This window comes from Mya arenaria, chromosome 16 (genome assembly GCF_026914265.1).
Source record: "Mya arenaria isolate MELC-2E11 chromosome 16, ASM2691426v1".
In the NCBI taxonomy this organism is placed as follows: domain Eukaryota; kingdom Metazoa; phylum Mollusca; class Bivalvia; order Myida; family Myidae; genus Mya; species Mya arenaria.
In genome coordinates, this window is record NC_069137.1 from 31,904,250 (window position 1) to 31,929,794 (window position 25,545).

Here is a 25,545-nt window from a genome sequence, read left to right on the forward strand (position 1 = left end):
ATGCATTGATATTGCAAATCGCCAATAACTACAAGTCCACCACGAGTACATGCATTGATATTGCAGATCGCCAATAACTACAAGTCCACCACGAGTACATGCATTGATATTGCAGGTCGCCAACAACTACAAGTCCACCACGAGTACATACATTGATATTGCAGGTCGCCAACAATTGCAAGTCCACCACGAGTACATGCATTGATCTTGCAGATCGCCAACAACTACAAGTCCACCACGAGTACATGCATTGATATTACAGATCGCCAACAACTACAAGTCCACCACGAGTGCATGCATTGATATTGCAGGTCGCCAACAACTACAAGTCCACCACGAGTATTCGCATTGATGTTGCAGATCGCCAACAACTACAAGTCCACCACGAGTATTCGCATTGATGTTGCAGATCGCTAACAACTATAAGTCCACCACGAGTATTCACATTGATGTTGCAGATCGCCAACAACTAAAAGTTCACCACGAGTATTCGCATTGATGTTGCAGGTCGCCAACAACTACAAGTCCACCACAAGTATTCGCATTGATGTTGCAGGTCGCCAACAATTACAAGTCCACCACGAGTACATGCATTGATCTTGCAGATCGCCAACAACTACAAGTCCACCACGAGTACATGCATTGATATTACAGATCGCCAACAACTACAAGTCAACCACGAGTACATGCATTGATGTTGCAGATCGCCAACAATTACAAGTCCACCACGAGTATTCGCATTGATGTTGCAGGTCGCCAACAATTACAAGTCCACCACGAGTACATGCATTGATATTACAGATCGCCAACAACTACAAGTCCACCACGAGTACATGCATTGATGTTGCAGATCGCCAACAATTACAAGTCCACCACGAGTATTCGAATTGATGTTGCAGGTCGCCAACAATTACAAGTCCACCACGAGTACATGCATTGATATTACAGATCGCCAACAACTACAAGTCCACCACGAGTACATGCATTGATATTTGATATTACAGATCGCCAACAACTACAAGTCCACCACGAGTACATGCATTGATGTTGCAGATCGCCAACAATTACAAGTCCACCACGAGTATTCGCATTGATGTTGCAGGTCGCCAACAATTACAAGTCCACCACGAGTACATGCATTGATATTACAGATCGCCAACAACTACAAGTCCACCACGAGTACATGCATTGATGTTGCAGGTCGCCACCAATTACAAGTCCACCACGAGTACATGCATTGATGTTGCAGGTCGCCAACAATTACAAGTCCACCACGAGTACATGCATTGATATTGCAGATCGCCAACAACTACAAGTCCACCACGAGTACATGCATTGATATTGCAGATCGCCAACAACTACAAGTCCACCACGAGTACATGCATTGATGTTGCAGATCGCCAACAACTACAAGTTCACCACGAGTATTCGCATTGATGTTGCAGATCGCCAACAACTACAAGTTCACCACGAGTATTCGCATTGATGTTGCAGGTCGCCAACAATTGCAAGTCCACCACGAGTACATGCATTGATATTGCAGATCGCCAACAACTACAAGTCCACCACGAGTACATGCATTGATATTACAGGTCACCAACAACTACAAGTCCACCACGAGTACATGCATTGATATTGCAGATCGCCAACAACTACAAGTCCACCACGATTACATGCATTGATATTGCAGATCGCCAACAACTACAAGTCCACCACGAGTACATACATTGATGTTGCGGATCGCCAACAACTACAAGTCCACCACGAGTACATGCATTGATATTGAAGGGCGCCAACAACTACAAGTCCACCACGAGTGCATGCATTGATATTGAAGGGCGCCAACAACTACAAGTTCACCACGAGTGCATGCATTGATATTGAAGTGCGCCAACAACTACAAGTCCACCACGAGTACATGCATTGATGTTGCAGGTCGCCAACAACTACAAGTCCACCACGAGTACATGCATTGATATTACAGGTCGCCAACAACTACAAGTCCACCACGAGTACATGCATTGATGTTGCAGGTCGCCAACAACTACAAGTCCACCACGAGTACATGCATTGATATTGCAGGTCGCCAACAACTACAAGTCCACCACGAGTACATGCATTGATGTTGCAGATCGCCAACAACTACAATTCCACCACGAGTACATACATTGATGTTGCAGATCGCCAACAACTACAAGTCCACCACGAGTACCTGCATTGATGTTGCAGATCGCCAACAACTACAATTCCACCACGAGTACATACATTGATGTTGAAGATCGCCAACAACTACAATTCCACCACGAGTGCATACATTGATGTTGCAGATCGCCAACAACTACAAGTCCACCACGAGTACATGCATTGATATTGCAGATCGCTAACAACTACAAGTCCACCACGAGTGCATGCATTGATATTGCAGGTCGCCAACAACTACAAGTCCACCACGAGTATTCGCATTGATGTTGCAGATCGCCAACAACTACAAGTCCACCACGAGTATTCGCATTGATGTTGCAGATCGCCAACAACTACAAGTCCACCACGAGTATTCACATTGATGTTGCAGATCGCCAACAACTAAAAGTTCACCACGAGTATTCGCATTGATGTTGCAGGTCGCCAACAACTACAAGTCCACCACAAGTATTCGCATTGATGTTGCAGGTCGCCAACAATTACAAGTCCACCACGAGTACATGCATTGATCTTGCAGATCGCCAACAACTACAAGTCCACCACGAGTACATGCATTGATATTACAGATCGCCAACAACTACAAGTCAACCACGAGTACATGCATTGATGTTGCAGATCGCCAATAATTACAAGTCCACCACGAGTATTCGCATTGATGTTGCAGGTCGCCAACAATTACAAGTCCACCACGAGTACATGCATTGATATTACAGATCGCCAACAACTACAAGTCCACCACGAGTACATGCATTGATGTTGCAGATCGCCAACAATTACAAGTCCACCACGAGTATTCGCATTGATGTTGCAGGTCGCCAACAATTACAAGTCCACCACGAGTACATGCATTGATATTGCAGATCGCCAACAACTACAAGTCCACCACGAGTACATGCATTGATATTACAGATCGCCAACAAGTACAAGTCCACCACGAGTACATGCATTGATATTACAGATCGCCAACAATTACAAGTCCACCACGAGTACATGCATTGATGTTGCAGGTCGCCAACAATTACAAGTCCACCACGAGTATTCGCATTGATGTTGCAGGTCGCCAACAATTACAAGTCCACCACGAGTACATGCATTGATATTGCAGATCGCCAACAACTACAAGTCCACCACGAGTACATGCATTGATGTTGCAGGTCGCCACCAATTACAAGTCCACCACGAGTACATGCATTGATGTTGCAGGTCGCCACCAATTACAAGTCCACCACGAGTACATGCATTGATATTGCAGATCGCCAACAACTACAAGTCCACCACGAGTACATCGTTGATATTGCAGATCGCCAACAACTACAAGTCCACCACGAGTACATGCATTGATGTTGCAGATCGCCAACAACTACAAGTTCACCACGAGTATTCGCATTGATGTTGCAGATCGCCAACAACTACAAGTTCACCACGAGTATTCGCATTGATGTTGCAGGTCGCCAACAATTGCAAGTCCACCACGAGTACATGCATTGATATTGCAGATCGCCAACAACTACAAGTCCACCACGAGTACATACATTGATATTGCAGATCGCCAACAACTACAAGTCCACCACGAGTACATGCATTGATATTGCAGATCGCCAACAATTACAAGTCCACCACGAGTACATGCATTGATATTGAAGGGCGCCAACAACTACAAGTCCACCACGAGTGCATGCATTGATATTGAAGTGCGCCAACAACTACAAGTCCACCACGAGTACATGCATTGATGTTGCAGATCGCCAACAACTACAAGTCCACCACGAGTACATGCATTGATATTACAGGTCGCCAACAACTACAAGTCCACCACGAGTACATGCATTGATGTTGCAGGTCGCCAACAACTACAAGTCCACCACGAGTACATGCATTGATATTGCAGGTCGCCAACAACTACAAGTCCACCACGAGTACATGCATTGATGTTGCAGATCGCCAACAACTACAATTCCACCACGAGTACATACATTGATGTTGCAGATCGCCAACAACTACAAGTCCACCACGAGTACCTGCATTGATGTTGCAGATCGCCAACAACTACAATTCCACCACGAGTACATACATTGATGTTGCAGATCGCCAACAACTACAATTCCACCACGAGTGCATACATTGATGTTGCAGATCGCCAACAACTACAAGTCCACCACGAGTATTCGCATTGATATTGCAGATCGCCAACAACTACAATTCCACCACGAGTACATACATTGATGTTGCAGATCGCCAACAACTACAAGTCCACCACGAGTACATGCATTGATATTGCAGGTCGCCAACAACTACAAGTCCACCACGAGTACATGCATTGATATTGCAGGTCGCCAACAACTACAAATCCACCACGAGTACATACATTGATCTTGCAGGTCGCCATCAACTACATGTCCACCACAAGTGCATACATTGATATTGCAGATCGCCAACAACTACAAGTCCGCCACGAGTACATACATTGATCTTGCAGGTCGCCATTAAACAAGTCCACCTCGAGTACATGCATTGATATTGCAGATCGCCAACAACTACATGTCCACCACGAGTGCATGCATTGATGTTGCAGATCGCCAACAACTACAAGTCCACCACAAGTGCATGCATTGATGTTGAAGATCGCCATCAACTACATGTCCACCACAAGTGCATGCATTGATAGTGCAGGTCGCCAACAACTACAAGTCCACCACAAGTGCATGCATTGATAGTGCAGATCGCCAACAACTACAAGTCCACCACAAGTGCATGCATTGATAGTGCAGGTCGCCAACAACTACAAGTCCACCTCGAGTACATGCATTGATATTGCAGATCGCCAACAACTACAAGTCCACCACGAATACATGCATTGATGTTGCAGATCGCCATCAACTACAATTCCACCACGAGTACATACATTGATGTTGCAGGTCGCCAATAAACAAGTCCACCACGAGTACATGCATTGATATTGCAGATCGCCAACAACTACAAGTCCACCACAAGTGCATGCATTGATGTTGCAGGTCGCCAACAACTACAAGTCCACCACGAGTACATGCATTGATGTTGCAGGTCGCCAACAACTACAAGTCCACCACGAGTACATGCATTGATATTGCAGGTCGCCAACAACTACAAGTCCACCACGAATACATGCATTGATGTTGCAGATCGCCAACAACTACAAGTCCACCACGAGTACATGCATTGATATTGCAGGTCGCCAACAACTACAAGTCCACCACGAGTACATACATTGATATTGCAGATCGCCAACAACTACAAGTCCACCACGAGTGCATGCATTGATGTTGCAGATCGCCAACAACTACAAGTCCACCACAAGTGCATGTATTGATGTAGTCGAAATAATTGTACGTTGACGAATTTTTTTTAGATTTTTGATATGGCAAATCCTTCACGTACAAATTGTTTAGTATCAAAAGTGGGTAGTTGTTCCGATCAGGATTCCGGGTTAAAGCATATAGCGTCTATAAAATATCATAAAAACAAGAAATATTACCAGATAATGTTATTTTACATTAGTTCCGTACACAAAAAATAAATATCCAACTTATAATTATGAGTTTGACGGCTTTTCTTCATTTCATTCTGTCAAAACATAACGATATATACATGAAGGGAACCTGCAAGGCTTCAGGGCACAGTTTTAAATCGCTCGGAACATTTCTTTGTTTGTGACAAAATGATTATGTGATCTCTGAGAATACTTTTGACAAAATGATGCTGTGATTGGGCCGTCACACCATAACGTTCTGGTCAGCGTCCTAGGATACGTTAGGTGATTGGGCCGTCACACCATAACGTTCTGGTCAGCGTTCTAGGATACGTTATATGTGATTGGGCCGTCACACCATAACGTTCTGGTCAGCGTTCTAGGATACGTTTATTTTGTTCAATTTTCGAGCGTTCTAGACTAAGGTGGACACATCTTGCGTGTGACTAACGTGTGACTCATGCATGATTAGCGTGACTGTGATTAACGCATGAGGAACGGGTGCCAGCGACCAAGTTAGACAACCCTAGAAACTATTAGCTTGTGCCGATGTGTTGCTGGTGCGCGACGAACAATTAGTCAACGTAAGCCGAGCATGTTGAGCATGAAACTTAAGGGTGACTTACTACAGACTAACACGTTGCTGGCGTTCCATGTCCTTACGGGTATTAAACGCGGAAAAATCACAGTGGATTCAGTTATTCTTTTTGATATTGAATAGTGCGCATCATGCCGCCAAGAGAAAAAAAGGTGGGGAGGGCGCTTCTGCTATTGGGAATACTACTAGTATACCGTACTCCACCTGGCGGTGGCGGATAGTCTGTTGGAGTTTTACCGAAAACACGAACTCCTGTGGAACTCACAGAAGACAAAATACAGGTGACATGCCCGTGACCTCTTCATATGCCCGTGACCTCTTCACATGCCGGTGACCTCTTCACATGCCTGTGACCTAATCACATGCCCGTGACCTCTTCATATGCCTGTGACCTCTTCATATGCCCATGACCTCTTCATTTGCCTGTGACCTCTTCACATGCTGAAGACCTCATTTCATGCCGGTGACCTCTTCACATGCCCGTGACCTCTGCATATGCCTGTGACCTCTTCTCATGCCGGTGACCTCTTAACATGTCTGACCTCATCATATGCCCATGACCTCTTTACATGTCTGACCTCATCACATGCCCGTGACCTCTTTACATGTCTGACCTCATCACATAACCGTGACCTCTTTACATGTCTGACCTCATCATATGCCCGTGACCTCTTTACATATCTACCCTCATCATATGCACATGACCCCTTAACATGTCTGACCTCATCATATGCACATGACCTCTTTACATGTCTGACCTCATCACATGCCCGTGACGGGGGACAATGAAGGTAAACAAAAGAAATTTATAAAGCGACAAATGTATTTATTCAGCACAAACATATGCTAGTATCACATATATACATTATCAAGGTTATAATACAGTAAAAATAACCATCAGAGTTTCGGGTAAATAGGCAATCATAACAAAACTAAACTGAGATTAAATTTCAGATGATACTCAGAAACGCATTATTTCTGATTTTAATTTATAACCATTTCTGTGACCATGAGATTTGTTACACTAAAATACCTGCAAAGTTTTTGAAATAACAAACAACTTCTTCAAAACCAATGTTTTACAGTTGCAGTTTGATAACACTTGAATATTGCTGTCTTTCATAATTTTAGTATTGAAAAGATCATTCGAAACATGTACTAGACTTGTCGGTTAAGAATTAAAGGGAAAACATCATCCCAGTATGGAACACATCAGATATAACAAGTGCACAATGCATCAACTTACTTAAAACTGGATCAACATAACATGAAGTGGAAGTATGCAAATTGATATGACGCTTGAATATGGTAACGACCACCCAGGATAATTGCCAACTTTGTATAACAAAAGAATACCTTGAAACCAAGCTAGTGTGCTTGTACATCATGTGACTAGTACATCTTCCCAACAGTTATGGGCATATGTGACTAGTACATCTTCCCAACAGTTATGGGCATATGTGACTAGTACATCTTCCCAACAGTTATGGGCATATGTGACTAGTACATCTTCCCAACAGTTATGGGCATATGTGACTAGTACATCTTCCCAACAGTTATGGGCATATGTGACTAGTACATCTTCCCAACAGTTATGGGCATATGTGACTAGTACATCTTCCCAACAGTTATGGGCATATGTGACTAGTACATCTTCCCAACAGTTATGGGCATATGTGACTAGTACATCTTTCCAACAGTTATGGGCATATGTGACTAGTACGTCTTCCCAATGGTTTAACAGTTATGGGCATATGTGACTAGTACGTCTTCCCAATGGTTTAACAGTTATGGGCATATGTGACTAGTACATCTTCCCAATGGTTTAACAGTTATGGGCATATGTGACTAGTACGTCTTCCCAATGGTTTAACAGTTATGGGCATATGTGACTAGTACGTCTTCCCAATGGTTTAACAGTTATGGGCATATGTGAGCTGTTACTAGTACATCTTCCCAATGGTTTAACAGTTTTGGGCATATGTGAGCTGTTTCTAGTACATCTTCCCAATGGTTTAACAGTTATGGGCATATGTGAGCTGTTACTAGTACATCTTCCCAATGGTTTAACAGTTTTGGGCATATGTGAGCTGTTACTAGTACATCTTCCCAATGGTTTAACAGTTATGGGCATATGTGAGCTGTTACTAGTACATCTTCCCAATGGTTTAACAGTTATGGGCATATGTGAGCTGTTTCTAGTACATCTTCCAAATGGTTTAACAGTTATGGGCATATGTGAGCTGTTACTAGTACATCTTCCCAATGGTTTAACAGTTATGGGCATATGTGAGCTGTTACTAGTACATCTTCCCAATGGTTTAACAGTTATGGGCATATGTGAGCTGTTACTAGTACATCTTCCCAATGGTTTAACAGTTATGGGCATATGTGAGCTGTTTCTAGTACATCTTCCCAATGGTTTAACAGTTTTGGGCATATGTGAGCTGTTTCTAGTACATCTTCCCAATGGTTTAACAGTTTTGGGCATATGTGAGCTTGATTGGTGGTTACCAAGCCAGGCACTCAAGTTTCCCCCAACAACACAGCATCAATATAATTTTCTTCACAATCATGTAAATTAAAGAGTTTAAACAGTTATGAATATTTATATCAGGGTGGTTCGTTGTCAAGTCAATTTAACTGATACTAAGAAGGAGGCCCGTGCACTTGTCATATGGTTGCACTGGTATCTGGGTTCTTGAGTGAATCAAGGTTAAACTCTGCAAATACTGTAACTTGTTTCGATATGGCCGAGTCCTTTTTGGCTAATTTTCACACCAAAAACACATGGGCTTTGACAATATATCCTTACTCTAAACTAGGAAGTTCAAATTCCTTAACACAATTATTATTTAAAATGTCCATATAAACTTTATAAATTGTGCAAACTGGTCACTTCTGATATTATTGTTTTATGCTAGACTTAAGTTAATATAAAATATGCAAACAATCGGAGTGAAATGTATATGAGAATTGTTATTATGAAACAATAATGTTTGAGTGATCACATATGGACATATAAAGCAATCATTTCATGATTGTGAACAAATACTTGGGCCTACATTTCACATGCTCCACACAGCCTCATTGCAACACTAGGGCTATGAAATGTATACATATGTTGTTCCAATATTCATAGATAATAATACAGAAGTAATACTGATACATTACAAAACACAAAGTCAAAGTTTGTCTCCATGACAAAAGCTCAAGTTGTTTCACCAAGTTAAATGCCTCTATCCAGTTCATTTAGGAACACACTCACATATTTTATGTGTAGAATAAAAAGCAACTGGCAGATTCTCAGAAAATTTAACAGAATCTTATTAAGCCAAAGCTGAAATAATTTAATTTTTAGTAGCGTTTTGAACACTTTTCAACAAAATAAAGCATTTTCAGTCCATTTTTTTATCAATAGATCTCTGATATGAAGTTTTGATCATGTTTTATCTTTAACAAGTATTTTATCCACAATTTACAGAAATGTTACTGCTTTCCATGTCTTTTTCTATTGGAGTTCATTTGTGTATAATTTGGTGAGTACATAGTTTATGAATTCCAAAATGACAGGTACAAGAACACTTGCTTAATGTTTTCATACATCGATCCTAATATGAAAATAGTACATGTTAAAATCTTTTTTTTTTCAACCATTGTAACATTTCTTTGAGACAGATAAAGGCATATTCAATACGAATGTTTTCAGCAGTTAATGACAGGATACATTTTAACACAATTACAGGCAGTGTATAATTATGTGATAACTTTTTATATTTTGTTTTAAAAATCTTTTTCAAATATTTTCCCAACTAGATCTCTAAAATTCAATATACATTAAGATAAGTCACAGCTAATAATACAAACTATTTCTTCCCAAATGTCAACAAAGAAACATGTAAAATGTAGGCCCAATCAGAGATAACATAACGAGAAACGTAACATCCTTTCAGTAACATATTACATATTTACTGCCGTTCCTTCTAAACTCTAATTATACTTCATATGCAAAATAAACAAATAACTGAACTTTGATAATCTAAATAAAACTATAGTAAAACTAAAAACCATCAGGAACAATGGTTGAACATGTAAACACATATGAAAGAACTCAATATACTCGTATAATCATTAGGCAAAAATAAAATGTTCATTTCCTATTTTACTGGTAAAAAAGCAGGGAAGGAGGGTCAGGATTGTTATTTTAGATTCCACAGGTTATGATGATGTTCAATTTCAGAGTTAGGACTATCTCCAATTTGTATTGTTCAAAGAAAACTAAATACTATTTAAAAACAATTCATTTACGTGTCAACACCAAAAATATATTCTAAAGAATAAAAAAATAATGTTTTTTTTTTTTATTATCTGGCATCAATAAAAAAATATGCATGGTTGCAAACAATGAGGGAAGGTGAGGGAATGGAATACAAACATTATTTTGGTTATCTCTTGCTGATGTGTTACGGGCCATGGTCAAAAACTAGAAAAAAAACAGTTAACCATATCAAAATTGATGCTAATGAAAAAACTTTTTCTTTTCCCTCATACATTTATTTATTTAGTTATAAATGTTCTTAAAAAATCACATTTTAATGGGGGAAAATCATTAAACTAGGGGGTTGTAAAATAGAGTTTTCAATCCATCATAAATGGTGACTTCAAAATGCTCATTAATATACATGTAGCATTTCCATTTCAACAATACTAGCACTAAACTTGTCGTAAAAATATAATTCATCAAAAATGGTATCAGTGTATCCAATACTTTTAACGCAGTTTAAAAAGTATATATTTCAGCAAAAGACACGGTTCTACACGAGGTACTGAGTCCAGTTCAATACATCAATAAAGAGATAACAAATGTTGTGTAGCAGTGGTTTGACACATGCAGTACATGATCATTCCTGGCATGGTAACACTACCGTAAGAGCTGATATTCATAAAACAAGTTCAGTAATAATTAGTTTAGAAGCCATGTAGGCTTCAACAGTATTAAAAATAGCCAGTACATGTAGCTAAAAAACTCATTTTCATCTTTTCATTATCTCAAATTGACAGATGTTCTGCTTCAATTGAAATAGTGGCCTACACTTTCCTAGCGCCAACATAGTTATGTAAACTTGAGTTGTCAGAGTCGTGATGGATCCCCTCAGATGCCCCCTGACACAGAAATGTGGCGTTGTGGAGTTAAGAAGTGAAGCAGTGAAACATTTGCAGGTGCACATAAAGCCTATGATGACCAAAATTACTATGATGCTTCACCAGTATAGATGCAATACTGGTATGATGGGATCTACATGCCACGCAAGATTCATCATACCATTTTTAACTAATTACAGTGCCAGAATTCTTGCTAGATATATTTCCCCACAATGGCAGGTGCACAACCACCCATGCTAATCTATGATATTTTTTACTGAGTTTAGGGCCATGTCTTTTTTTGCCCAAGTTGTATGTGACAAAAAGTTCAGTTGCACATCAGCCCAAACTAACATACCTGTAAAGTTAAATCATGAGTGTAGGAGCCTTACTGTTGGAGTTACATGAAACAATATTTTGGGACCTTATGTGACAATGCAACTCCTATTTAGCTGTCTTGGAGTATTATCCTCATTTCATTTTCCCTTCAAACATCTAAAGGGATTGAACCAAAACAAAGTTCTTATCTCCTTTCAACTCCCTACACATTTCCTGTTGTTAAACAGTTTGTGTAATAACAGGAGCTGAATATACATTGACATTGAGTTGAACTGAACGTGCTGTATGAATACCAGCCTTAAATGCCAACAATTAGTCTGTCTTCACACTAGATAAGATTTGCCACTGGACCTAAAACTGGATCGTGACTGTCACAGGCTACAACCCAGGGTTTCAAATGAAGACAACAGTTTCCAGTGGAGGTGTTTTTCACATGACCAGTACACCAGTACACCAGTACACCAGTACACCAGTACACCAGTACACCATTTGGTGTACTACTCAAGGGAAGTAGAGTTTTCACAAGAAGTCGATCAAATACAGTGAGGAGAATCTGACCAGTCCAGGATACCACTTGGTTAGCTTTGTAACTCAAGTTTTAACAATAAGTTTATCAAATACGATGGGCAGAATCCCACCAACCCGGCTTCACACTTGATTAAGTCTGTAACTCAAGTTTTCACCAGAAGTCAATCAAATAATGTACAGTGGGTTTTCCCACAGACCCGGTTAACCACTTTTATCATGTTTATAATAGTTATGACATGCTAGAGCATGGCAACCCTGGAGAGCCCATCTGTGTAAGTACTCGATCCAGCCACTGTAGAGGGCCGTTCAGGTGAATTTCTATCCAACACGGAGTACTTGTGACTGTCTGACGCCTGAAAGACACAAAAGCGGGGATTTTGTATTGATCTACGCGCACATCATCTAATCACCAGTTCTGCTTTTAATGGATGCTTTGAAAATTACTTGTCAGTTGTAAACGTCAATCAACAGGCATAACTGGACAATTAAAGCCAGCATTATAACCTTGTTAAACATGCCATCATTGTCACTTATTAACATGTGTACAAAGATTCATGTGAATACCTTCAACAGTTTGAGGGGTTTACAGTTTCACATGACAATGACATTATTGACCCTTCCAATTTACAGTTTCTCAACAAACAACCATCCCGAAGATGGGAGACCACCAACCTATACTCGGCTCCCCACCCCTTGACGAAGCTCATGCGTATGGTACACATCCTGGTCAGCTGGTACACAGACTCGAAGCCCTGGTTAACTGACTGGGCAAGAAGGGCTGCAAACTCCTGGTTGTTGAAGATCTTCAAGTTACAGCCTACAAACCAAACATGGAGAAACAATTATTTAAGTGTTTGATAAGAATAACAGATTTAATGATTTACTAAAGTCTAATTCCCTAATTCATGCTTCAAATGTCATTTTGTCAAAGATAAAGAGTTCGCCACTTGTGAAAATATTTTTTTTCTATGATCACAAGTGAAATTAAATACTATCTTACACTGAAATAAACAAATTTTCTGTGTCTTTTATGCTTATTTTCGGAGTTTTATTAGTTTTTGAATTAATTTCTTAATTAGCCACTTTTCTGAAAAGGGTGTCATTTATGCCGCTACTTGTAGGGCGCCCCACACGCAAAATTATAGCTGTCAACTTTTCTATTTCCGGTTTGTTGAGAAAAATTTCTCAGCTTTTCATTCCTATAATTTATTGTTCGCTCATTTTTTAGTGCAAAGCTTTTATGAACAGTAATAATGACGTTTTATAAGTGCACATATGTTAAAAAAAACAACGAAAACACTTTTATTTTAAGTGGGGCATGAATACGTAGCTAAATAACAAAATTACTTCGCCACAATTTAATGAATGAAAATTTGGAAGGTCAAATGTGTAAGCAAAACAAATGAGGATAATCACTGGATTTTAAACATTTTTCTTAGTTTAAGTCTGCACATGTTTCATGATACATTATCTGCAGCTATGAAAACAGGTTTGTTCTCCAGGTAAAGAGTGAATGCCACCCTAGTTTTTTGACAAGTTTTGATGTGTGGGTAGGGTAAAAAATATCAGATTATCTGTAAATTGTTGTGTGAATTTTCCAGGAAGCTCGTTTTACATATTACAATGGCAGAGTTCAAAATACACTCAAACAATGATATAAAATTCTATTTATGTTTGAACAGTTGTTTTCGTCTGTAATTTGTTTGGTATGAAAGCAAATGTTCGAACATTCAGCTTCGAGATCAAGAAAACGTTTGAAAAACGGGATAACCGGTAATAAACAGTAAGTTGTTTATATTACAAATATATATTCATTTTAATTAATAAAACATGTCTTTAAATTTTAAACATGTTTTGCCAACATTTACTGGTTCAAGGTGAAGTGTTCAGTTTTGATCAAGGGGAAGTTACTACAAAGGAATTTAAAAGTAGTTCTGAAAGCTAAAAAAAATTCACTCCTTATTTTGCAGTGAAAATATCAAATTGATATTTTCACTGTTGTTATTTCACTGTTTAAACCCCATATTTCATCGAAAATAATGAAAGAAATATATTTAAAACTTCCAAACACCTCGAGAAAAATACTTTGTTCCATGCACTATTAATACTAACAATGAGCGTACCTGGGGGTATTTTGCACACTGTTGCAGGATGCCAGCCATATCGCTGGTTACAGTTGGGGCTCTGTACAAACACTGCACTCTCGCTAAGACATTCCGCGAACACCTCACCTCCGATGTAGTACAGACGAACACCTTTACCTGCAATGTGTATATACATGATCATATATACAAACACTTGGACACAAATTCACATCATGAACACCAATATTACATAGACTGGCGCAAATAACATATAACTATACAAACAACATATAATTTCAAAGGAAGTTTTAATCAATAAACTGTTAGGACATTTACAGGCACACCTAGACCAATGTAGTCAAGACATACTCTTGCCTAAATTAAAGACTTAAAGGCAAATAATCATGAAAGACTTTACCAAGTTTACCATACTTGTACAAAATATTGACGACCCCTGAGATGCACTGCAAGTGTATGACAGAATTATCATGCAATGTCTTTGGTAAGACTTATTTATAATACTGAACATTTCTTTACATGAATCATTTTCAACAAAAAACCACCTACCAATATGTCTCCGCGTCATTTCGACCTGTTGTGTTCTGTTAATATTTGACAGCAAGCCGAGACAGAAGCGTTCGCTGTTTGAGGGGTCAGTAAACCCATCCACTGTCAGCGAGGGTTGGGAGGCGTGAAATGTTTCTCCTACTCGTGTGTTCAGCTCATAGTATGCTATAGAGCACCAATACCTGCCGAAATAGAATATGATCTTCCATTTGTATGGCTTAAAGTGGTGGCACCTTGAAATGACCTCGCCCTGGATGTTGATTTAATGACCCAAACGTCATTGTCAATGTGTTTTTGAAGGACCGTTCAATTCCTCCATCTGATAGAATTAATGACACACAAAAAATTGGAAACACAATAGGGTAATTAATACTAGGTTTTCATCTGGAAGGATGATTTCTACTTGATTGGATTTATTTTGAGATTTCATGAAGCGCTACCAGACATCAGACTTACAGACATCTAATATTGACCAAATCAAATAGTAGGCTTACGTGGGTTCTTTGTACGTGACAGGCTGGGCGTCCATTTGATTCTGATTGGAGGGGCTGGGGGACATGTCCATATCACCTGAAACAGTTGTATGATGGAAAAAATTAGTAAATGCAAAATCAACAAGAGGGCCCTGAAGGCCCTGTATCGCTCACCTGATCCAATTCAATTACCTTGCTGTAATAAGTACTTTCTGACCAGGTTTCATATAGATAAAGTAGAAAATATGGCCTCAACAGTGTTTTAACAATGTTTTCTAGAATTTGACTCCGTGACCTAGTTTTTGAACTCTGGTTACCCAGTTTCAAACTTGACATAGACTTCATAAACACAAACATTCTGACATAGTTTCATGGTGATCAAAGTGAGAATGTAACCTCTACAGTGTTTAAAAAGTTTTTCTATGATTTGACCTAGTGGCCTGGTTTTTGACCTCTGATTACCCAGTCTCAAACTCTCTTAAAGATCATCAAGAATAACATTCTGATCAAGTCCCATGAACATATGGTCATAAATGTGGCCTCTAGAGTGTTAACATGCTTTTCCTATTATTTGACCTGATGACCTAGTTTTTGACCGCACATGACCCACATTCGAACTTGGCCTAGAACTAATCAAGACCTAATGACCTAGTTTTTGACCACACATGACTCGGATTTAAACTTGACTTAGAGATTATTAATATAAACATTCTGATAAACTTTCATGAAGATACAGTTATAAATGTGACATCTAGAGTGTTAACAAGCTTTTCCTTAAATTTGACCTGGTGACCTAGTTTTTGACCGCACATGACCAACATTCGAACTTGGCCTAGAACTAATCAATTTAAACATTCTGACTAAGTTTCATGAACATACAGTCATAAATGTGACATCTAGAGTGCTAACAAGCTTTTTCTATGATTTGACCTAATGACCTCGTTTTTGACCACAAATGACCCATATTTAAACTAGACTTAAAGATTAGTAATATAAACATTCTGACCAACGTTCATGAATATACAGTCATAAATGTGACCTCTAGAGTGTTAACAAGCTTTTCCTTCAATTTAAACTGGTGACCTAGTTTTTGACCGCACATGACCCACATTCGAACTTGACCTAGAGATTATTAATATTAACATTCTGACTAATTTCATAAACATTCAGTCATAAATGTGACCTCTAGAGTGCTAACAAGCTTTTGCTATGATTTGACCTGGTGACCTAGTTTTTGACCGCACATGACCCAGATTTAAACTTGACTTAAAGTTTATTTTTATAAACTTTCTAACGAACTTTCATGAAGATACAGTCATAAATATGACCTTTATGGTGTTAACAAGCTTTTCCTTCAATTTGACCCGGTGACCTAGTTTTTGACCGCACTTGACCCAGATTCGAACTTGACCTGGAGATTATGAATATTAACATTCTGACCAAGTTTCCTGAAGATACAGTCATAAATGTGACCTCTACAGTGTTAACAAGCTTTTCCTTTAATTTGACCTGGTGACCTAGTTTTTAACCCCAGATAACCCAATATCGAACTTGTCCAAGATTTTATTGATAGTAACATTCTGACCAAGTTTCAATAAGATTGTGCCAATATTGTGACGTCTAGAGTGTTAACAGTCAAATTGTTGACGACGGATGACTGATGAGGACGACGGACACAGGGTGATCACAGTAGCTCACCTTGAACACTTCGTGCACAGGTGAGCTAAAAACAAAGCCCCAGAAATTGCAAGAAAAGACAAATGCCATACTAAACACTTAATTTAAAACAATATTTGTCATTTTATAGCAATCATTTTAATAAACATGCATCGCAATGCACTATGTAAAACTGTTTTAGAAGTTACTCTGTCTGGTTAGAAACCTTGACGACTGTTTCTGTTTTGACACTTCCTGTAACTGGTTGTACAGTTCACCAAGTAAAATGCAATTGTCACATTGCTTTCGATTTGAAATTGAGACATATTTTGACTAAAGATTGTAATAAAAAGTATAAATAATGATTCAATATACTCAAAAGAAAAACCTCTCACCTTGATTATCCGTATTGTCCCCATCCTCGCTTATGTAGCCAGGTGGGGGCGTGTCTGAAATAATATCACAGGAGGGTCAGGTTCAAGTCATCATGTCTGTTTCATATAGGGCAACAATGGGGAATCATATTTGAACTCAAGCTGTAAACTACCTATCAATATTGCGTTATGGGATTTTTTGATATAGATTCACACATACATGAAAATCTTGTCGATGCATCTGAATCCAAAATGTACATGAACAAATTGTCCACACTAATGGAAACCCCTTTGAACAGAGTTATTATTTAAGTGATGATGTTATGACAATTAAGAGCATATACATTCATTGAAGTTTCTAAGACAATGAGAGAAATGGTTAAGTATCTGTCTAACAGTAAGACCGCAAACAAGGTGGAGCAAAACAAACAAAAACAATGGCCAACAACCATGCTCTTCTGTTGTCAGAGCTACAGATAACATTTTACTTAAAGTATATTGTACAGCCATATGTACTGGTGTAAAGTGATAGAAGTGTATGCCTTGATTTCATTTAATAACGTGTAATGGCGATTGTTAAATTTTTTCGTCATATTTAAATGCACACATACATGTATTGTACGTACAAGAAAGGCTTGATCCTAAATACTGGACTATATCAAACTTCCATTTCTTTGCATTATAAAACACAACGCTCTATAAGGTTAATAACTGTGAAGGATTGAAGTGATTCTTCAACAGTCTAGCAGTATCTTTGATTTGCTCAAAAGCATTGTTGCCGAGACAGTCATAAAATCATTGTAGTAACAGTGCCCCCTTATAAAAATTGTGTTTTGCAACAATACAAACAGATTTTGATTTTATATTGAACTTGGCACATGCTAAAGCATATTTTAGCCAATTACAACCCTTCTCTGTAGTTCTGTGATGTTTTGTTTTTTTCAGAAAAAGGGCAATAACAAGTGTTGTGGGCCGTTCTTTACCTGTGCATATTGTCTCAAGGGATTGTGTTATGACCAAGGCTGAAGAGTTTGCATAAATACTTAACAAGAAACTCTGCAATGCAAAGAACTCATGTTTTTAATGATTGATCACGGAACTTCAGCCTGCATCGTTAGATTAAGTTTCAGCTGCTTTTCTAATTTTAGTAACAGTGACCTTGACCATGTCCCTAGGGACTCCAATTGCAATCTAATGAAAGGTCTCCATAAACTCTTCCTACATAGCAAGTAAATTCACAATATGTCAACCATCTAAAGTTAATCAGTTTCAAGCATTTTTAGTGACAGTGATCTTGACATTGACCCCAAATCAATTCCCATTAAAAGTCTCATAAAAATTATTTACACTCACATGGGCGTACATCCTGTATATCAAGTTTGGTCGCAATATATCAACCCTTACTAAGTAAAAGTTTGTCATTACCAACTGTTTTCTATTTTTAGTAACAGTGACCGTGACCCTAGAGGTCTGAACTGCAATCCCATGAAACTGCTCCATAAACTCTTCCTATAAACCAAGTTTAGTTGCAATAAGTCAACCCTAACAAAATATATTCAGTTCCACCAGTTTTTTCATTTTTAGTAACAGTGACCTTGACCTTGAATTTAGGAGCCCTAATTGCAATCCCATGAAAGATCTCCATTAACTATTCCTATATACTAAGTTTGGTCGCAATATGTCAACCCTAACTAATGTTATTCAGTACAAAATGTTTTTCTATTTTTAGTAACAGTGACTTTGACCCTATAGGGGCCACAATTGCAATCCAATGAAAGGTCTCTATAACTTCTCCTATTTACCAGGTTTGGTCACAAAACGTCAACCCAAACATAAATTATTCAGTACCATTGTTTTTCTATTTTAGTAACAGTGACCTTGACCATAAGGACCCTAATTGCAATCCAATTAACAATCTCTATATAGCTATACCAAGTTTGGTCACAATATGTCAACCCTAAGATGTACCATTGTTTCTATTTTGAGTAACACTCACAGTGACCTCAGACTTCATGCTAATGTTTAATCTTATAACCCGATAAGGGGTGCATGAACTATTACTTAACCAAACTGTAATAGCTACTAGGGCGCAATTATGAGGGTGATTCCAATAGCCCTTTTATTCTTCCAATAGTTGCGCTTCCATCAATTAACATCAGAATGTCAACCGATAATCTCCATATTATAATAACTATATGAAATAATAACATAACATGAATTCCAATCAATTCTTTGCCTACAAGGATTGTTCCCAAGTGAATTCTGTGACATTTACCACATCTATGGCAGTCTTCCAAGAGTACAGACATCAATCACACCCTATATTTAGAGTTATCCTACTTTTTTCAGTAATCTAAGAAAAGTGCCTTATCATGCTATTTATTGGCTGATTTAATGTAAGTGGTTCAATTTAGCAGGGCAACATAGCACACGATTTGAAGTCCAGAAAATGTCTATAAAGCCACCATCTGTCACTCAAATTCTTAGGCTTTCCCTTAATTGGAATCCAGAAAAGTTCCAAACAGGCCTAAGATTAAAGTAAGAGCTTTATAATTTTGTCATTCTATAGTTTCAAAATATAGTACAACCTTGTACAGAGTTATCCCATATAATCAATCTATGATCATCAACCTTGTATGGGGTTTTCCTATATAATCAATCTATGATCATCAACCATGTATCGATTTTCCCATATAATCAATCTATGATCATCCAACCTTGTATGGGGTTTTCCCATATAATCAATCTATGATCATCAACCTTGTATGGGGTTTTCCCATATAATCAATCTATGATCATCAACCTTGTATGGGGTTATCCCATATCATCCATTATGATCATCAACCTTGTACAGCATTATCCCATATCATCCATTATGATCATCAACCTTGTACAGCATTATCCCATATCATCCATTATGATCATCAACCTTGTACAGCATTATCCCATATCATCCATTATGATCATCAACCTTGTACAGCATTATCCCATATCATCCATTATGATCATCAACCTTGTACAGCATTATCCCTAGGGCTGTAACGAGTATCCGAGTAATGGCGAGTCAAAGCAAAATATTCGACACAAATATTCGCCAGTGCCGAGATCGCTGGATCGCGATTTAAGTGCAAAAGTTAATAAACAAGAGGCCCAAAAGGGCCTATGCTCTACTGGCATGGCTTTTGTGGTCATATCAATCCAGAGCATGTATGTATGGGTAAAAGGCAACCGACATATAGTTTATGTTTTGTGTTTGGGTTACCTGAAAACGTAGCACGTTCAACATCTGAGCCCAGAAAGTATTGTAAGCAGATTAGCTGCATGAACTATTTTAATATGTGCAAAGTAAAAGTCATCAGACAAAAAAAAAATGCTTTCAAAACTGTACTCATAGTAAAAATTTCTGTAGTTTTAAAAGTTAAAAAAAGTTGGTCAAAAGGTCAAAGTCAAGGGCATCCTAGGACAACATTGATCAATTTGAACAAACATTCACAATCAGTTGTGCTGAGATGGATGCATGAACACACAAAAAGATTTTCAAACCTTTCCAGATTTATGTTTACCAAACCTGTGAACCCTGGGTGTGGCCAGTAATGACACCAGGTGCATAACTTAAACATTCACAACCAATTTTGTTAAGATGAATGCGCAAACTACAGAACTTAAAGCTAAAAAAATGGCCTTTGGGCTTTCAACAAGAACAAGGCAGAGTAATTCACAAAATCAACTGCAGAAGCAAAAAGCAAATTGTCTCTCAAAATCCTAGTCTTGCAAATTGTCTCCCTTAACTTGAATTTACATGTACATGTAAACTTGGCTAAAAATAAAATTCGCTCATGCAGACCTGGCTAAAAATAGAAAGCATTTCTTTAAAACTTTCATGGCCCATAATCTAGGCATTCATGGGCGGATCTTGCTGGTTTTCGAAAGGAATCGAGCTCTAATGGATATCTAGATACTGTACAAGTTTCATCGAGATACAATCAAAACTGAAGACTGTATCGTGTTCACAAGCAATTGTTTACAGACGCACAACCGCACGGACGCACGGATGCACATACTACGTACACATTACCATCGCATAACCTCTTCTGGCCTTTGGCCAGTAGAGCTAAAAACAAAACAAAATGAGATAATTCAATTCCAGCAATATTGTGGTTGTTTTTATAAAATATAATGAATTGTTTATCCGAAATACATTACACTGACGCAACCGGAAGTTAATTCATACAGCGCTAGCATTCAATGCAGTGTGCGGTGTTCGAATGGAGAATGCTTCTTTTAAGGTTTTAAGGGAATATAATGTTTTAAAATGAATACAAATTTAGAAATAAGAAATAAAAAGTCAAAGGGCATTAAAGAAATTATAAAGAGAAGATCAACAATAATAAAATAAAATGCGAAACTTATGTGCAGCTATCGTTATTTTCTTCTAAATTCTGAAAATATTTCGGGTTTGATGTAAAGAATGACAAAAAAAATGAAAACTAAATAAAAATGAAGCTTTTGTTATACTTAAATTATTCATTTATTTTCAAAATATGTATTGCTTTATAACCAAGTAAATCGTAAATCGATTCGTGGATCGCTAGTCAAAGATCGCGATTTGAATCGGATCGCCTTTTGTCCGGCGATATACAGCCCTAATTATCCCATATCATCAATTATGATCATCAAACTTGTACAGGGTTATCCCATATCATCAATTATGATCATCAACCTTGTATGGGGTTAATTATCCCATATCATCAATTATGATCATCAACCTTGTATAGGGTTATTTATCCCATAAAATCAATTATGATCATCAACCATGTACAGGGTTATCCCATATTATCCATAATGATCATCAACCTTGAACAGCATTATCCCATATCATCAATCTTGTACAGCATTATCCCATATAATCAATCTATGATCATCAACCTTGTACAGCATTATCCCATATCATCAATAATGATAAACAACCTGTACAGGGTTATCCCATATCATCCATTATGATCATCAACCATGTACATGGTTGTCCCATATCATCCATTATGATCATCAACCTTGTACAGGGCTGTCCCATATCATCAATTATGATCATCAACCTTGTACAGGGTTGTCCCATATCATCAATCTATGATCATCAACCTTGTACAGGGTTGTCCCATATCATCCATTATGATCATCAACCTTGTACAGGGTTGTCCCATATCATCAATTATGATCATCCAACCTTGTACAGGGTTGTCCCATATCATCAATTATGATCATCCAACCTTGTACATGGTTGTCCCATATCATCCATTATGATCATCAACCTTGTACAGGGTTGTCCCATATCATCAATTATGATCATCAACCTTGTACAGGGTTGTCCCATATCATCAATCTATGATCATCAACCTTGTACAGGGTTGTCCCATATCATCCATTATGATCATCAACCTTGTACAGGGTTGTCCCATATCATCAATTATGATCATCCAACCTTGTACAGGGTTGTCCCATATCATCAATTATAATCATCAACCTTGTACAGGGTTGTCCCATATCATCCATTATGATCATCAACCTTGTACAGGGTTGTCCCATATCATCAATTAAAATCTTCAACCTTGTACAGGGTTGTCCCATATCTTCCATTATGATCATCAACCTTGTACAGGGTTGTCCCATATCATCCATTATGATCATCAACCTTGTACAGGGTTGTCCCATATCTTCCATTATGATCATCAACCTTGTACAGGGTTGTCCCATATCATCCATTATGATCATCAACCTTGTACAGGGTTGTCCCATATCATCAATTAAAATCTTCAACCTTGTACAGGGTTGTCCCATATCATCAATCTATGATCATCAACCTTGTACAGGGTTGTCCCATATCATCCATTATGATCATCAACCTTGTACAGGGTTGTCCCATATCATCAATTATGATCATCAACCTTGTACAGGGTTGTCCCATATCATCCATTATGATCATCCAACCTTGTACAGGGTTGTCCCATATCATCAATTATAATCATCAACCTTGTACAGGGTTGTCCCATATCATCCATTATGATCATCAACCTTGTACAGGGTTGTCCCATATCATCAATTAAAATCTTCAACCTTGTACAGGGTTGTCCCATATCTTCCATTATGATCATCAACCTTGTACAGGGTTGTCCCATATCATCCATTATGATCATCAACCTTGTACAGGGTTGTCCCATATCTTCCATTATGATCATCAACCTTGTACAGGGTTGTCCCATATCATCCATTATGATCATCAACCTTGTACAGGGTTGTCCCATATCATCAATTAAAATCTTCAACCTTGTACAGGGTTGTCCCATATCATCAATCTATGATCATCAACCTTGTACAGGGTTGTCCCATATCATCCATTATGATCATCAACCTTGTACAGGGTTGTCCCATATCATCAATTATGATCATCAACCTTGTACAGGGTTGTCCCATATCATCCATTATGATCATCCAACCTTGTACAGGGTTGTCCCATATCATCAATTATAATCATCAACCTTGTACAGGGTTGTCCCATATCATCCATTATGATCATCAACCTTGTACAGGGTTGTCCCATATCATCAATTAAAATCTTCAACCTTGTACAGGGTTGTCCCATATCTTCCATTATGATCATCAACCTTGTACAGGGTTGTCCCATATCATCCATTATGATCATCAACCTTGTACAGGGTTGTCCCATATCTTCCATTATGATCATCAACCTTGTACAGGGTTGTCCCATATCATCCATTATGATCATCAACCTTGTACAGGGTTGTCCCATATCTTCCATTATGATCATCAACCTTGTACAGGGTTGTCCCATATCATCCATTATGATCATCAACCTATCACAGGGTTGTCCCGTATAGGAAACCCATAATATACTGCATATTGTAGTTTCACCAGTCCTGTTTTGGTATATTTATGTATTTGTAAATTACGGAACCTTAATTACAATGCTCTCATACCTTTAATAATGTGCAAACAGCTGCATGTAAATTTCACTAGGATTTTAACGTTGTGACATGATCAAATCAAGAAAAGTTTTGTGTGTGAAAACCTTCCAAAATTTAAACAATATACATCAAGGTGATATGTAATGAATAGAATTTGTGGTAGCCAGGACATAAAACATGACATTACTTGTACTGAAGTTGTTTGATTTTCACAGTTTTGTAACAATGCTTGATTTATCAGAATTGACAGGACTGACTGAACTTAGGCCAGAGTTTTTATATCTTTAGATTTACGGGAGCGCCGTACCTAAATATTGCAAAACCCAAATAAAAATAAAATTCATTTTCGTAGTTTTATTTTTATTTTTTCCGACGAACGTTGCTCCAATGTTAAGAAAAAAATAAAATTAGTGTTCTATAACCCATATCTCAGAACCAACTGGTATACCAATTGTCATTCATTATCGGTCTCTTACCGCACAAACCACGTAAACCAGTCGGAAATACGCGGGGGGAAACAGAACAGGTACCCGTTACCATAACAACGTCCTGTCAAAAGTGAAAGTACTTTTTGTCATACCCCTTATTTCTCACAATTTCTGCAGTTATATAGAAATGTTTTACTACAAAAACGTTCCGATGTTTATGTTTCATTATTTAAATCAAACCGTGGTGAACTTAGAGCGTGTTTATTGTGATTTTTTTGTAGATTCAGTATGTTGTTCGCGTTTCGTGGAATGATTGCGAAACTTCCGGTCAAAATAAGGAGACAGAAATTCGTGGGTTGTATTGTCTATTAAAAGTCGTTGGCGCACGTCGTATATTAACAAGGATGAATTGGATTACAGCGCAAAAATGTATAGCTTCTGACAAACACAAACTGCAAAATGATATCGTGTTCATCATAGTCAAAATGGATATTTTTTTCTGAATTTGACTCTGGGGAGCATTGAACACACTGCTTCACGATCACATATTTGAAGAGAAAAACACAAGGTATCGTGATATTCGTAGTTGTTAATTAGTTTAATAATGATTAAGAATTTAAATCGTTATAGAATACTGAAAATGATGTAATAATAACATAGTGTGTGTTTCCG

At 38.1% G+C, this 25,545-nt stretch overlaps 1 protein-coding gene across 1 annotated transcript in view; it reads right to left on the reverse strand.

Moving 5' to 3' along the window:
• Positions 1-7,110: 7,110 nt before the first annotated feature.
• LOC128221956 (mothers against decapentaplegic homolog 3-like) overlaps positions 7,111-25,545 on the reverse strand; it is a 63,799-nt gene continuing 45,364 nt past the window's right edge. Inside the window, exons 4-9 of the mRNA XM_052930673.1 lie at positions 17,490-17,543; positions 15,460-15,535; positions 14,966-15,147; positions 14,438-14,575; positions 12,987-13,131; positions 7,111-12,667 (exon numbers count right to left, since the gene is read on the reverse strand). Of these exons, the coding sequence (XP_052786633.1) occupies positions 12,544-12,667; positions 12,987-13,131; positions 14,438-14,575; positions 14,966-15,147; positions 15,460-15,535; positions 17,490-17,543 (719 nt within the window). The 3' untranslated portion in view covers positions 7,111-12,543. The remainder of the gene's footprint in view (positions 12,668-12,986; positions 13,132-14,437; positions 14,576-14,965; positions 15,148-15,459; positions 15,536-17,489; positions 17,544-25,545) is intronic.